A 15,285-nucleotide genomic window follows, 5' to 3' on the forward strand; every position below is an offset into this window, starting at 1 on the left:
AAAAGAAAACAAGACCACAACAAAAGAAAACAAGACCACAACAAAAGTAATTCCACTTTTCCTCTTTAGAACATACATAGAATCATTTCAGAATAAAGACACACATACAGAATCACTTAGTGGGTCAGGTTGGAAGGGACCACAGTGGGTCATCTGGTCCAACCTCCTTGCTCAAACAAGGTAATCCTAGAGCACGTGGCACAGGATTGCATCCAGACATTTCTTGACTATCACTAGTGAGGGAGACTCCACAACCTCTTTGGGCAACCTGTTCCAGTGCACATTTACTCACACAGTATGGAAGTTCTTCCTCATATTCAGATGGAACTTCCCATTCATCAGTTTCTGCCTGTTGCCTCTTGTCTTACTGCTCAGCACCATCCAGAAGAGCCTGGCTCCACCCTCTTGGTACCTTCCCTTCAGATACTTACAGGCATTGATAAGGCTGTACATATCACAAAATAATCAAACAGCCTCTTTATCAAAAACCCAAACTACAAGAGTAGGACCCACTTACCTTTCACAAACATGTAGATGAACGATGTGCTATTCTTTACCTGTCTCCTGCATTCAGCTTGGTCTTACTCTAAGTAAAGACCTCTATTGCTTTCTGGTTATGAACTATCATCAAAACCCTTGTAAAAAATGAATGATTTCTGAGGCACAAAAATATCCTTATGTCTCAATACAACTTAAGTACAACTTACTACTACACACAGTAGTACTTAAAAATCACTGGCAACTGCTAACTGATTTGACTTTTTTCCTTTTGCATTCTTGCAATGCAACTTCTGTTTTGGCAACAGTACGGTTAAAAAACAATGTGATGAAGAGAAGCTGAGGCTAAGAGGAAAGCATTACAAAGTTACATTTATACCAATACTCTGGAAAACAGCTCTAAATCAGATAAAGTCTCAGCATGAAAAGAAGCCAAACAAAATTTGCTCACTAACAAGTATGAAGCATTTGAAGGGAGATTAAAATACCAAAAAGCAAGCCACCCTCATTTCAAGTTGAAAGTTTTACCACCACACAGGCAGGCTCAGCAGGTTCTTACACAAGAGCTTAAACCTACTCACGTTAAACCATCAAATTATTCATGAAAATAAAATTGGTCCTTGAGCTAAAGGCTTTTAGAAGCAAGACACAAAAAATCATATCTGAAAGTAGGTCTGCAATGCAGACTCCCAAGGCGCATAACTCGTGCTTTGCAAGAGCTACAGCCCGAGGAGACACACATATACATTAGAGCTTGCTGTTGCTTTAATGAGCCTTCTAAGTCAACTCCCTGGCCTCGAGAGCTGCAGCTCAGACAGCTGAGATGGGCTATCAGAGCCCTCCCAGAACAAGTCCTGCTTTCTAGAGGCTTCTATTCCTTTTACCTACATGCTTCCTAACTATCTTCTCGTAGACACAGGGAAGGAAAGATCTACCCTTTGGTTGTAATCCTGCACCTCATCTAGTCCATTTTGCTTTCTCTACAGCTTGCCTTGCTGAACAGATCCTGCTTTGGTGCATGATTTTCTGCTCACAGGAGCACAGATCTCTGCCTCATCGCTGCAAGAGCATTATTCTGAAGCTTCCCAAACTTCTGCTTCTTCATCAGCATCTCAAAAAGCTGCAGGAAATAGGGCAGGAATCATGAAGGTGGCCATCAGTGCCAGAGATATGCAGAGTCTATGTTTTACAGATGGATGCCATAGCTCCAAGTCCACCAAAAACCCAGATTACCTGTCCTTGCTATAGATAACACTTGACTCTTCTTCCATTAGGAGCCCGCACTACTCGAGTCGTGCTCTGGCACACTTATGATACAATTTTCAAGTTGGAAACTAAGTCTACAGACAGGTCCAAAAACACCCCAGAAATCAAAGAAGATCGATTCATAAAGCCATCCTAGGAAGTGCTGAACTCTGCCCTTGGAAGAAAAGCAGGGAGGAGGCAAGGAGGAGGGTGGGAGGAGGCTGGGAGTCAGGTCTGCAAAAAAGCACACCATCATCTTAATTCAGCATTCAACTCACATAATTCCCCTCTCCAGCAAACAAGATGCAAAAGTTTGTTACAAAATAAATGAAAAAAAAGGTCTGGAGAAATTCCTAAATTGGGAAAAATCAGGTCAGCCTTTTTTTGTGGTTGTTTTTGTTTACAAACCCTGATTCTACCTCTGCTCAGGCAAAAAAAGATTAAAAGTAACAGGACCCAGGACCAATTACCTTGATTTTACACTCTTCTGAAACTTAAAATATAACACAGAGTGCTCTAGGGCTGGAACCATACCAAATGAACAAAAGTGTCCCAACAGCACTGGCCTGAAAGTCAATAGGATACAGAACCCTGCTTCACATTCCCAAGGTAAGTGCTCTGGCTTGAGATCACATGAACAAGGGAATTACTCATCTGCAAAGGAAAATCATCTGAGCTACAAGAACTTTTATTCCTTGTAGATCTTTCCAAGTAAATTTGCATAGCGCACAAGGTGTCTCTTTGGTAAAGCTTTTCACCCCTATGGTCATTCACTAACAATTATAAACTTTGCACAACTGTATGTAACCTTCCATTTTTCAAAACGTAGCAATTAAACAATCAAGGAGCACGGTAAGATGATGTTCGTTCATCTCCTTATCCTGACCCAATGACACACAGGCCACATATGAAAAATTAAAGGGATAAATGCATGTTCTCCACAAGAAACAGGACTTCAAAGGTTGCAAATTCCTCAAAAATACATTCTTCTGATGCCTGAAATGATTCTCAAAAGGTGTTGATTCTCAAAGGTGTTGGTTTTTTATTATTTATGCTCTTCCATTACAAATTTATTCTTAGTATAAAACAGTCTGGTATATAAGTACCAGACTGGAATAAAGGAAGGGAAGGGAATAAAGCACTACAAGTTTCTTCCAAAACTTTTAGAGGATTGGCCTAGCTGTGACAGTGCTGAAGCCTTTTCATCACGTTAATGTGCAAGAACACAAACTGAAGAACCACATGGAGGGATAGGCACTTAGTACCCCGTATTTCCTGGGCTGACCAGCTCCTGTCTTAAAGGGCAACAGGGCCACTCCACATCTGCACATTTTATTTCAACAAATCAGCATTGCCCCATACCAGCTCCAAGCACAAGTTTGCCCATCATTCAAAAAAATTACTGCACAGTGGCTAGAAAGGATGCTTTTGCTATCAGTCTGCCACAGGCAGCTCATGATAACCTCAGCATTATTTGCTGTTTAATTAATTAAATCTTCTTCCACTGGGTGCCCTTGGGCAACAGTAAGAGTTTCATGAACTGTAGCAACAGATGGCACACAGGTCCTCTGCAACAGTGGGCAGCAGCACCCCATTGCTAAGTTATTTGTTACCCAGCCTATTCAAAGAGAGAAGCATTGGATTTTACCACTTCCACCTTGGGCACCTGTGTGCACCTTGCTAACATCTTCTATGTTGGCACTTGCCTTCAGAACCATTCAGGTCTTAAAATGACAGACATAATCTGTAAATACATAGCCAATGTATTTACAAAGTTAGCTTGAAAGGCAAACAACTACCACTAAAGTCACCGAATTCTTAGTATAACAGTTCTGTTGTGTCCACTACCTCCAGCCAAACACGCAAAACCCATGCTTAACAAAGCTCCCTGCGTTATAACCACAACTCTCCATCTTCTGACATTAAACTGTTCACAACAGATATTCATTACAGGCAGGAGTCACCAGGAAACAAACCCTCTTCCAGATCAGCACAGCCGTGCTTTGAGGCATGCCCTGCCCCTGGAAGGCTAGGGAGAAGCACTGTGCTCAGCTTCCCGATGGCCCACTCCTGAATGCAGGTCCCTTGTATCACTGCCAGATGGACACACCATCACCTACTGCCTTGTGCCTGCTCAGCAGGGCTCCACAAACATCCCCAGCACACAATTTTTGCTTCCATCTACACAGAACTTCTCTCCAACTGCCACCACTTCTCGAGCTGCTGCTGAAATACCTTCCCATATCTCCCATTTCAGCCAAACCCATTCATCCTGCAGCAGTAGGACAGTCATGGCTTGATTCCAAATGACACAGGAGAAACAGCAGGGCAGGTCAACACCACCATCTTTGCCAGAAGAACCTGGAAAAGCCTCAGACCACAAAAGCTGAGTATGGAGTCGGTGCCGGTGCAGGCCTGTTCGACAAGCCAAGGGATGCAATCCCGAGTGAAGTACAAGCTCAGCAGCAGGCACTCCCTCCGAAATATTAAAAAGGAAAGTACTTGGGATCTCTTCAGGCAGCAGCACCACTGAAGGCTGCCACTGACGGAGCTGTCCATTTCAAAATACCAACAACGATAATCAGCAGCTACAACTTTACTTATCCTCCCTTACTTATCCTTACAGGACTTCTGTTCAACCCGCGAAACGACACTTTTGGCTTAGAGCCCCGGAGCAGCTGGTGCACACCCAGTCCCTACTACCGAACTCCGGTTTTTATTTTCCCGACAGAACTGTGTCGGCGGACAGGGCGGTGCAGGTATCCTGGCGGTACCTCCCGACCCGTTCCAGGCAGGGCGCAGCTGCTCCAAGGGGTCGGCTCAGCGCCGGGGGCTCCGCCAACAAGAGCACTCACTGCCAACACAGACCCGCCACAAGCGGCTTCGGTAAAGGTTACAAGCGGTGCATAAGTGCCGCCCCCGCCTGCACCGAGCCGCGAGCACCCCCAGAGGCCGGAGGGAGGGCGCGCCCGCCGCCCCCTCACACACCGCACCGCCCGGCGCCGCCGCCATGTCCCCCCCCCGCGCGCCTGGCGCTCGCGGCCGTTACCGGGCGGCCCCGTGAGCGCCATCGCTGCCGAGACGTCACCGCCCGCGGCCGCGGGGCCCGCGCGCAGCCCGTGACGCGCGAGCTCCGCCCCGAGCGCGGGCAGGAAGCGCGCGCTGCTCTTGGCCTGAGGGCAGCGTGATCTGCCTGTCACGTGCACACAGACAGACACACAGACACAGACCGGAGTCTGGTCTGCGAACTAACTCACCTAATGGTACGTGCCGACACAGCTTTAGATGGCCCCGGGGGGATGATTTTGGAGCCAGGCAGGGATCAACAAAATGAGTTGTTCCTCATCTTGGGGAGAAGTAGGGCGGGGATGCGTTGTAGGGGAATAATTCTTTCAAACGCAAACGACAAATGTGCTGCAATTACAGGCAAATGTAGTGTTGAGAGGAAGCATGTAAATATACCTTACATAAACTGGAAGTCGGACTTGGCAGCGGTGTATGGATGCGTGTTACTGGCATGTAAACCTGGAAACAAGTTTACACTAAAGGAATTAAGCAAATTAAAGTACAGTTTGCTTGACAGTCGAACAAAACAAATAAAATGTGCCTCATTTTGACACAGGAGTTTCGCTTCTGGTGATACATCCTTTCAGCTTCTTATATGAGGACTCACCTTTTAAAAGAAAGAAATACCTGCCTGCCAGAGTTTAAATAATGTATATGCCTAATTCATCTTCAAAAAAAATACAGGCAGCCCACAAATTAACTAGACGCTAGTCCAACTTCAGTTATAGAGGCCATGCTCTGGTTTTGAATGCCAGGAGACATTGTTGGAGAGCAGACCTTGCCTCTCAGCAATCATTGCAGTGGTCAGCTTGAGCTCCCTCTGCAAAAATGTGTCTCAAAATTCCAGTGTAAGATGTGGTAGTCTGGAAATGCAGTCTTTAAAAGTTTAACAACAGAAGTCGAATACACTAAACAGAAGCAAAAGTTAGGTACTCATAGAGAGTTCTTGATTTCATCCCTTTTAAACATAATTTGCATATATTACAGAGATGGACAATGATTTGAGAACCATTCATTGTGAGATATTAGGGTGTGTATTTCCTTGCTTGACTTTTGGACAGCTTCCAACCTTTTTGTCATGCCACATAACACTATGAAAATTTCCTCTGGCAGCAATTCAGGTTAAAAAGCTCACTGTCTCCACAGTTGCTTTGTGGTGACAGATCTTTGTACCACAGCTCAGCACGTCCTTGCGTGTGCTGATGCAGTTGTTTGTGTAACTGCTGCAAAGTAGGTCAGTGGGGAAAAAAATGCTGAAAATTTGAAGGTGCTTTTGAAAAGGTTCATTTCAGATGTCCCATTTCCTTTGCAGTTTCACAACCAGAGTGAACCAGTTTGACTGTGCAGTGCTATGGAAAGTCAGTCCCAGATTCCACCCTGTGCCATCCTCCTTATTTCCATCCTTTTGCTTGTGTGGGTGCTAGACCTTGACCACAATTCTTCTGTAAAGGTCAGTTTTCAGTGGAAACAGGTCTCTAATCCAGTTCATCTGCAGCAGAATGCTCTGCAGAGCTGACGCAGAAGCAGCAGCAGGAAGAGAGGGCAGCAACTACCCAGCCTCTGACTGTTTAATCTGATTGAGAAACTGGAGTTGTACAAACAACTGAATGAGCACAACCAAGGTAAGATACACTCCAGAAGCTGAAGGGAAGAGGAATGAGTGGTTAAAGGTAGTGTTCGTCAAACCAGACAGTCCAACAAAGAAGTATCAACACAGAACTTCAGCCTGAAACTGTTTTGCAATGTTAGAGAATCTCACATCCCTTTTCTTGGTTTAGTTTCAATGCTGACAGTATTGCACGGTGCTGGGAACCTGGAGCGTATCCCTACCCTGAGGCTGACACACACGTGCAGTTACCAAAATTTTTGAGCTGTTTCTTTGAGAAGCTCTAATACGTGGTGCATTTGCAGGAAACGTTCAAGGATTTGCAGTGAGCATGCCCTGAAGCTTGAAAAGTGCTTTTTCTTTGTCGTACAGAGCATTTTTCTTATTTTGTAAATTAGGCTGTCAAAATACATTTAATACGTTTAAAGGAATACCAGGAGCACCTTAGAGTTGTGGAGCAATGGAGTAAAGCAAGGGAGAACACAAAGATGCCAGCATTCCCATGTGTGTGAAACCTGACCTTAACATTGGGAATTAGTCCTATTTAAACATCAGATGCAGACATGGTTTCACTCATGCAAATATCTGTCATCATGGTGAGAGTCTGGATTGCTGAAGGTGGTTATAAGCAGTGGTTCAGTAAAGCTAGCATCTTCCTACTTGCAACAAGATTAAATCCAAATTAATATCCTTAGCAAAAAAAATTAAAAATCTTTATGTGAGATCAAGTCCTGATATTTCAAGTATATTTAAGGTATTTTCAAAACACCGCTTTTCCCAACTCCTCCCACACACAGAGCTAAATTCACAGATCTTTTAAAACCAGGTAGTGTTTGAAGCAAACAAAGCCATCTTCGTATTTTAATTTTTTTTCCGTGCCAAGCATCTGTTTCACCAGTTTGTTACTCTACTTGCACACCCATGTAGTTAAATAGCATATTCACCTTGTGCATGTGTAAGATCAAACACAGGGGTTTACCCCACTCTTTCAGCTTTTGGGGTTGTGTTTTAAATACCTCCATAATATTAATTACAAAAATATGCCTTTCATTCCCATATTATTTGCCTTTATTCCTGAGGATGCAGTTCCCATGGGTTATTCACATAAGTAATCCTTATTTTAACAAGAACAGTGGGATTATTCATGTTACTAAAGAACAGTCGTATTTCAGAGAATTATATGCAAGCAAAGCATTCACAACTCCATGCCAAAGTCTGAAGGAGAAAACAGATTAATCTGATTTCAGAGCACAGCTCTTGGGCACTCTGGTCACTTACCACTTATGCTGTTTTGCTGCAGCTGGATTCTTGCCCTATTTTGGCTGACTAAGTTACACTATGTGTTTTTTCTTTTATTTTCAAAATTTCCTCTAAGCTTAAGAATTATTACTATTTCTTTTTAATAATTTTGTAGAGGGTGATTTTTTTAATGATGCAAATACAAATTATCTGTTCCATTTAGGCCAAATTATGATCTTAACATTTTTCTTCCAGAATCAAAATGTTACCAGAAACAGAAAGAAATCTGAGTGTTTCAAGATCAATTCTAAGCACACTCCAAATGCCAAAATAGCCTGATTAGGATGCACAGCTCAGAGGAATACCAACAAATTTAATCTACTTATTTACCATACATTTTGGACTTTACTACTTAAAAAAAAAGCCCAAAGTCTCCATCATGGTGAAAACAAACACATTAGAGTGAACTGAATATAACCTTTTGCACCACTTTATAGAGTATCTGTGTTGATGAAAAAGTGTATAAATGCCCAGAAGGGCTGAAACACAGGCATGAGAGGACTGGGAATTCAATAGGGGGTATAGTCTTACAGCTTATCTGTCATGCTGGCAAACTGTGTCAACTGCTTTTAGTTAGTTACAAGTTTGTGCATGTAAATATTTTATATTTATTTGATATGAATATGAAATTTTGCAACATTTTTAAAACCTTCAGTGCGCACCTTTCAGGCATCCACATCAAATTCACAGAAGAAAGGGTAAGAACCTCTGCAGACTTGCCAACTGCCCCACGGCAGCATGGGAACTAGTGAAGAAAGGCCAGGTCACATGTAGCTAAATGTGTGCACCCAGGAAAACCTGCTCAACACTGAGCTCAGAGAATAAGAAAATGTTTTGTCGCGGATGTGCATAAGAATCTTGGTTTCTTTCTCCCCATTTGAGCAGCTGAATGAAGTCTGAGCTGCACTGCCCCTGCCCAGGTCAGGACATCATCTGCCCTGTATGAGTCCAGAGTGCTTATGGAAACAGGTTTCTGAAGGTACCTTCTGTTCTATTTCTTGCTGGCAGAGCTTCTTGCTTATGTTGTCAGACATGTACAAGCTGAGGGCCTAGAGCAGGCCATTTCATGCAGGCATGAAGTTCTGCATCCAACAGACAGCACCTCAAAAAACCAGTCAAGGCTGCAGGTGTCAGTGAAGAAGAGCTGAAAAGCCTTGGTGACAGAGTAGGTGTGAGGGTCATGGCAAGGCAGGTGGGAGCAGTAACCTCACAGGCAATGAGGCAATCCTGCCTTAGCCAAAACAGAAGAGCAGGTCTGGTGATGCTACCAGGTTCAGCCCAGATTCCAGTGATCACAAAACAATCCATCAGCAGGAGATTGTAGATTAGACAATATGTTCATACAACATAGCTCAAGCAAGGAGTGAGGATAAGGGCGTGAGCTAAATGCTGATGGGTGGGAGATGCAGGGGTGGAGGTCTGATATATGGCTGCTGAGAGCAATTGGAGCCTGATGGTGTTCTTAGGGCTGTACTAGTAGATAGATGAGCGCAGAGACACAGACACAAGCAGCTGAGGGGGACTGTCAGAGCACAAGCCCTAGGCATACTCTTGCTTCCTGTGAACTATAAATGGGATTACACTCCTCCTGGCAAGGACATCAGTTTGTGTTCAACACAGCTTGAGATCTATGAAAACGTGTCTAATAAGAAGGACTGTAGAGGGTTTAGCCAACTTGGAAAGGTGGACAGTGAAAAGTACAGACATAGCCAAGTAGTGCAGCCATCTGCATCCTGGTAGCGCAGACACAGCACAACAGGGCAGAGAAGAGGGACATGTGCAGGTCATATGATGTGTGAGTGGCCCTGGAGAGCTTCCAGCAGTGCCTCCGGCTGTCAGGCATGACTCCATCCCAGGGAGTGAGCAGCCTCTGTTATATTGCTTTCTTTCATTGAACAGCAAACCTTGTAAGACTCTTTTGCAAGAGCATTGAAAATCCTTATGTGTAAAATACCTTGAAAGATCCTCTTAGTTTTCTCTAATTTACACATACAAACAATCCTGTATGTCATCAACAGTCTGCTAGAAAAGCATGTTTTATAGGCAATTCTCTTTCCTTCAAAGGACTTCAAAACTGCACCATTCAGTCAGTTTGTTTTAAAGTCTAACCTGCTAGTTTTCAACACTTTGTGGAATCTGCATGTGACCACAGACATAGCAGTGACATTTTCCCTACCCTTTCTACAAAGTCACCATCTCCCTGTTCTTCAGAGGGGTTTGAGCAATGCTATCTCCACCCAAGCAAACAATTCATTCTAGGCAGAAAAGCAGAAATAGAGGGGAGAAGTAAGCTGGTGAGGCCAGGAGCAAGGAAACAGCAGCAAGGATTTAAGTCCCAGACATGAGCTAGGAAACAAGTTTAAGGAACCACTTCCAGAGATATGAATCCTTCAAGAGAACTGCTTTTGCTGGAAATATTAACAATGACTATTCAAATCAACAAATTAAATGAAACAAATATGTAAGTGGCATAATGATATAAACTTACCAGACAGAAAAAAAACTTAATGCTGAAAGTCTTGTGTGTGAATGAGAATGAAGAAATGAAGAAATACTCAGAGATGATGTTGGTTTTAAATCTTGCCCAAGCTTCAGGAATTAAATTGTGAGGAAGAAGCAGCCTCTTACATCTGCAAGCACTAGCAAGAGCGTGAGCAAGAGACACTGACAGGGAACACTACCGTAGGGCAGAGTCCTTCCTTAGTTATCAGTAACATATATTTACATTAAAAAAAATATGCCCAGAGTGTACTTTGTCATCCTAAAAGCCTAATATTTCCACCCTGTTCATTACTTATACCAGTCAGGTCTTATTTTTGGTCAACTTTTCAACTTGGAAGTGAAAAGTTTCTTCTGTAGCCTGTGGTCTACAATTATTCCCTTTGGGGTTTCTTGACATCTCTTTTTTTGTCTAGTCAAGAGACAAAGACTTAGTTTTGGGCCTTTACACTTGTAAAGCCTGAAATACGTTAAGCAATTTAAGATCTGCTGACAAGTCCTCAGAAGTACCTATTAGCATTGCTACATGCCATTAGCATTTTCCAGATACATTTCCCAACTGTTTCTTGGATCAGGAGCAGTCTTTACATGCTGTACAACCCCTCATATCAGTGACTTGAGCTTGTGGGTACCATCAGAGGGTTGCAAGAGAAAGAAGATCTGAGTCTCCCTGTATATTCTGGTGCATGAAAATACTGTGTAGTATCCTCCTCTTCTCTCCTATTTGCATTTCTACATGCAGGCAGGGCAGGGACCTTGGGAGCTGACAAAGCCACCAGAAGGGTATGAAGAGGGTACAAGCTGGGGAATAGGTTAATCAGGCTAAAGTCTCCTGTCCCTCCCCTCTTTATTGTGTAGAGCTAAACTCACTGCAAGCTCCTGGATTTTGATGCCAGAAGGTGCTGGTGGAATAATCTGTGGTTTATATCTTAAATTTTCATGTGGTATACAAATGTCTTTCAATATGTAGCTGGTGGCTGGAGAGGCATTCTATCACTCCTGTCTACTGAAGGGTCTAATAAGCCCTCCTGGAGTAGCAGGTAAAGTTGAAAGATACTAAATAAAAACAAAGGGAATAGTACTTCATTTATTGCCTTAGTACAAATCAACTGCATTCTGATCAAGCAGAAATAAAGTGTCTCCCGTTAAAATCCGATTCAAGAGAGCCTTGAGATCATTAAACTAGATTTAAGTTAACATCTCCAGTCAGAAACATTTAAGCTTGAAAGGACTGTTGTTAAAAGCAGGAAAAGAGCAGTGGCAGACAAGGGCTGGTGACCGAGTTAGAAGGCAAAGGAATCTGCGAAGAGACAGTAACGCTGGCAGGAAAGGAGGTGCCTCCTCAGAAAAGCCAAAGGAATGGCCACTACTAAAGGCAATCCTGTTTGCAGAGCAACACTTTGGTCAAAGGCCACCACCATAAAAGGGAGTAGGGACCCTGAACAGGGTATTGCCATAAGGAGCTATTCCAAAAGGACTTCAGTAGAATATTTATTTCACTATAGCTATTCCAGTTGTTCTTTGCAAATAAAGCCACTTGGCCCACCTGTGTTCATGGTCTGGCTTGAAGAAACAATGAGTCTTATAGAAAATCTTCCCAAGTGCTCAGAAGAGGCAGAGTGTTAGGGCAGTCAGATGGGATCAATCATAAATGAATGTTTTTAGTTTTTCATGCTCAAATAATATGAAAAGCCAGTTATTCATTTTTTATGGAAGGAAGGGTTTTGCACAACCATAACCAAAATATATAATTTGGAGTGCTGTTGGGCAGTCTTCTTAAGTTTAGATGGCTGATAAAAATGTTTTATTTGATTGGTAGAAATGTTTGATTTTTAAGAAAAAGAATGAAAAGTGTTAAAAAATGTTGTCTTTTTTAATATATAACGTTTACATTTGTCTATTTGCCACAAGCATAATTTCAGCAACTATAGTCAAGTGAAAAATGGGGAAAAAATTAAATATAATACAGTGGCAAAAGAATGTAATGATACTTGTACGTTTTTATTTACAGATCAAATACTGACGTTTCAGCCCCTTCTTCCACAAGTCACTTCAGATAATGAGACAGTTATTATTTCCAAGTGGCAAAAGTGTTTGCTGGACAATATGGGTGCTTGCCAACTTGCTGTGGCAAATCAAGCCTTGTCACCTTCCATTAGCAAATAACAACACTAAAAGTTAGAGCTACCATGGAGTGTTGTCCCTAGGTAATGCACAAATAACAGCAGGATTGTTATTCAGCATGCCACACAATATTAAATTCTGTCTTTGTTTTAATGACAGTGGTAGTAGATGGGATCTCAGGATGTAGTGTCTGACAGCATTGTGTCTGTTGTTTATGTTCATCACACTCATCTGGGCACCCAACAAACATGACTGGGTGTCTGATTTTCATTTAAATAGCTTTGCTAGAGTTTGTTAAAACTGGGACTGGGGTTTATTTCACGGGACGTAGGATTTCTTCTCTCTTGGATTGCCTGCATTTTGCAAACATCCTTCAGAAAGCTAGCACCAAGTCCATATGAAGAAAATAAGATTATTAATTCTGGCAGGTTAAGTATAAACAGATAATCAGGGAAATCAAAAAGACTTTGAAGAACAGTTTGCAAAAGATAAAAGAAAGACCAGTAAATGTTTTTTTCAAGCATATCCAATAGCCTGCTGGAGAATTTATAGATGCAGTAGGTCCCACTGAGAGGAATACAAAAAGAGCTCTCAGAGGAAATATTACTTTATCAGAAAAACAGACTAAATTTTGGCATCAGTGTGCAGTGTTCCACAAGTTTATGATCCACAAATTACTGGCAGCTCAGAGACTTTTTGGGCGCACATGGCCACACACTGTCTCCCTTTTACATTTTTCCATTATTCCTCCTGTTGGTAATGGTCAGGGCCAGGATACAAATCTGAACAAGGTGTTTGATACAGCCATTCTATGCTTTTCTGTGGTGCTTTTTTTTTCTTTTTAATTACATTCATTTGGTGTGCCTGTCTTGACAGTTCCATTCAAATCAAGGCCAAACTTGCTGGCAACTTATGTAAATATTTCTTTTAGTCTTATCAGCAGACTAGCTAAAACCTGAAACGGGACCTTCAGTGTTTGAGCCAAGAGAACTCTTCTATACCTGGGCTTCTGACACAAGTATCCCTAATGCAGCTGGAAGGCTCCAGCTCAGGAGAGCACATAAGATAACCACTCCTCCCAAGGACAGCGCTCAAGGGCATTTTTCACTTGAAGTATTAACAGGTGTCCTGAAAGGAAGAAAGTTTCCATGAGTTGAGGCCAAATAAAGCAGCCAGGTTTTGAAACAGAACAGCCAGGTGCAAGTAATTGAGGGATAGTGGTGTGTTAAAATAGCCTCAGGACTTTTATCCTCTTAGGACATTCATCCAATATATTTGATTTCCAAGTAATTAAAGCAGTATGCTGATAATCAAATTTGTGCAAAGCAGTATTACAAATGCTAACGGCATTTCCCAAAACCTAGCAAATTGGCAGAGGAATTTCTTTTTAAGATTAGTATATGAAATCCTAGTCAAGCTCATATATGGAAAAGACTGGGCTTATTGTTTAATATAACACTTGATTAATGAGGGAAATTAGTAGCACTCCACATACTGACTCAAGCTTTGTTGTCTGCACATAAATGTTCTTTTGTTGTGAATAATAAAGGCATTTCAGTGAAAGTGGGTGGCTAGGCCCCTAATTCCACAGTTACCCAATCACTTTAAGGTAATGTAAATATAGGCTGCTGCTCGAGGGGATAATCTATCATTCTAAGCACCCTAGATATGTATTCCCAGCCAGCATGGTAACTAGACATGGGAACTGTTCTATTTATAAATAAACAGGATCGTGGAAAAAGTGGAGATAGACTTGACCTTTGTGGTGGCAGCCCACACCTTGGCTTAAAATTAGAAAGGAATGACATATTTTAAGAAGACACTAATATGAAATAAAATCATAGAACAGTCAGTTTTCCTAGATAAAAATATTTGGTCTGAAACAAGTAGAAATCTCACCAGAACGTACTAGCAAACAACTATCTATAATGCAGACTTAACACTGCTGAAGTGGCTCCTCAAATAAAATGCCCTCTGAACATAAGCAGAAGATAGACTGATGCACAAGCAAATAAGTGCTCAGGTTGTTAACCATAAAACTTGGAGAAGAAGGACATGGGTAATGAACAGGTATTATTTTCTCATTTAAATATTACTGGAACTGTTTGTAGAAGCCCACCAAAAAATATTGATGCCATTACAGTGCTGGAAACATGCTCCTAATGGCCTGTTCATACACTAGCGATAATCAAACAATTACTTCCTTCCAGAATTACTCTCAACCACAAGCTATTTAAGTTGAGAAAGAAAACTGCTTACCATCCAAATCCATGAATAACCTGAATAAAGGATCATGGTCTCCTCCAAGAATTGGGAAACTGAACAACAGGATGTTCTCTGATGAAAATACAAGCTGCTAGGAGCGGTTCTGCTCCAAACCTTTTGTGGTCAGTGAGTAAGAAAAGCAACACTGGAAACGATGTACAAAGAAAGGAAGTATAAAGGTAACATAGAGCTGACACCAGATTTCTAAATGCATCAGCACCTTTCTAAAATCACTATCTGAAAATTATAACTATAAAATCAAGATTATCTTGGCAGGAAGTTTTTCAAAGAACTGTTGTATACATGTAAAGTCACAGAAGACATTATCTGTATTACAGTCATTAAGGCAACTTAAAATGTTACTGACTTTTTGAATTGTAATTTATTCTATAACCTTCATTCACATGATCCTCAAAATAATGATGTACCTTCACCTTTTGAGCCTTGATTTGGCCCCTGTGATTGGCACACCCATTACCCTGAACTCAGTTACTGGACTTTTTTGTAGTAAAACTAGTTTGCTGCCAGAATTGAGTAAATAGAAAACACCATTGCATTGATTCCTAGTGTGAAGAGTGATCCTGAAGAAATATACAAATGCCATCTCCTAAAAATGGAGCCTTAGAGGAAAAGGAAATCTCTCTGTAAAACCCATAGCCCCGGAAAGTGACCACAGAATATTT

The 15,285-nt window shown here is 41.9% G+C and overlaps 1 protein-coding gene across 3 annotated transcripts in view; it reads right to left on the minus strand.

Moving 5' to 3' along the window:
* MTR (5-methyltetrahydrofolate-homocysteine methyltransferase) overlaps nt 1-4,834 on the minus strand; it is a 50,724-nt gene extending 45,890 nt beyond the window's left edge. The window contains exon 1 of one of the 3 annotated variants that reach the window (XM_027684689.1): nt 4,793-4,834. In XM_027684689.1, coding sequence (XP_027540490.1) covers nt 4,793-4,814 — 22 coding nt within the window. In that variant the 5' untranslated portion in view covers nt 4,815-4,834. Of the gene's footprint in view, nt 1-517; nt 4,744-4,792 lie in introns of those variants that run through there. The other 2 variants (XM_027684702.1, XM_027684696.1) reach the window with 2 other exon arrangements.
* Between the last annotated feature and the right edge of the window lie 10,451 nt (nt 4,835-15,285).

This window comes from Neopelma chrysocephalum, unplaced genomic scaffold (genome assembly GCF_003984885.1).
Source record: "Neopelma chrysocephalum unplaced genomic scaffold, ASM398488v2 Primary Assembly neopelma1_23, whole genome shotgun sequence".
Lineage (NCBI taxonomy): Eukaryota > Metazoa > Chordata > Aves > Passeriformes > Pipridae > Neopelma > Neopelma chrysocephalum.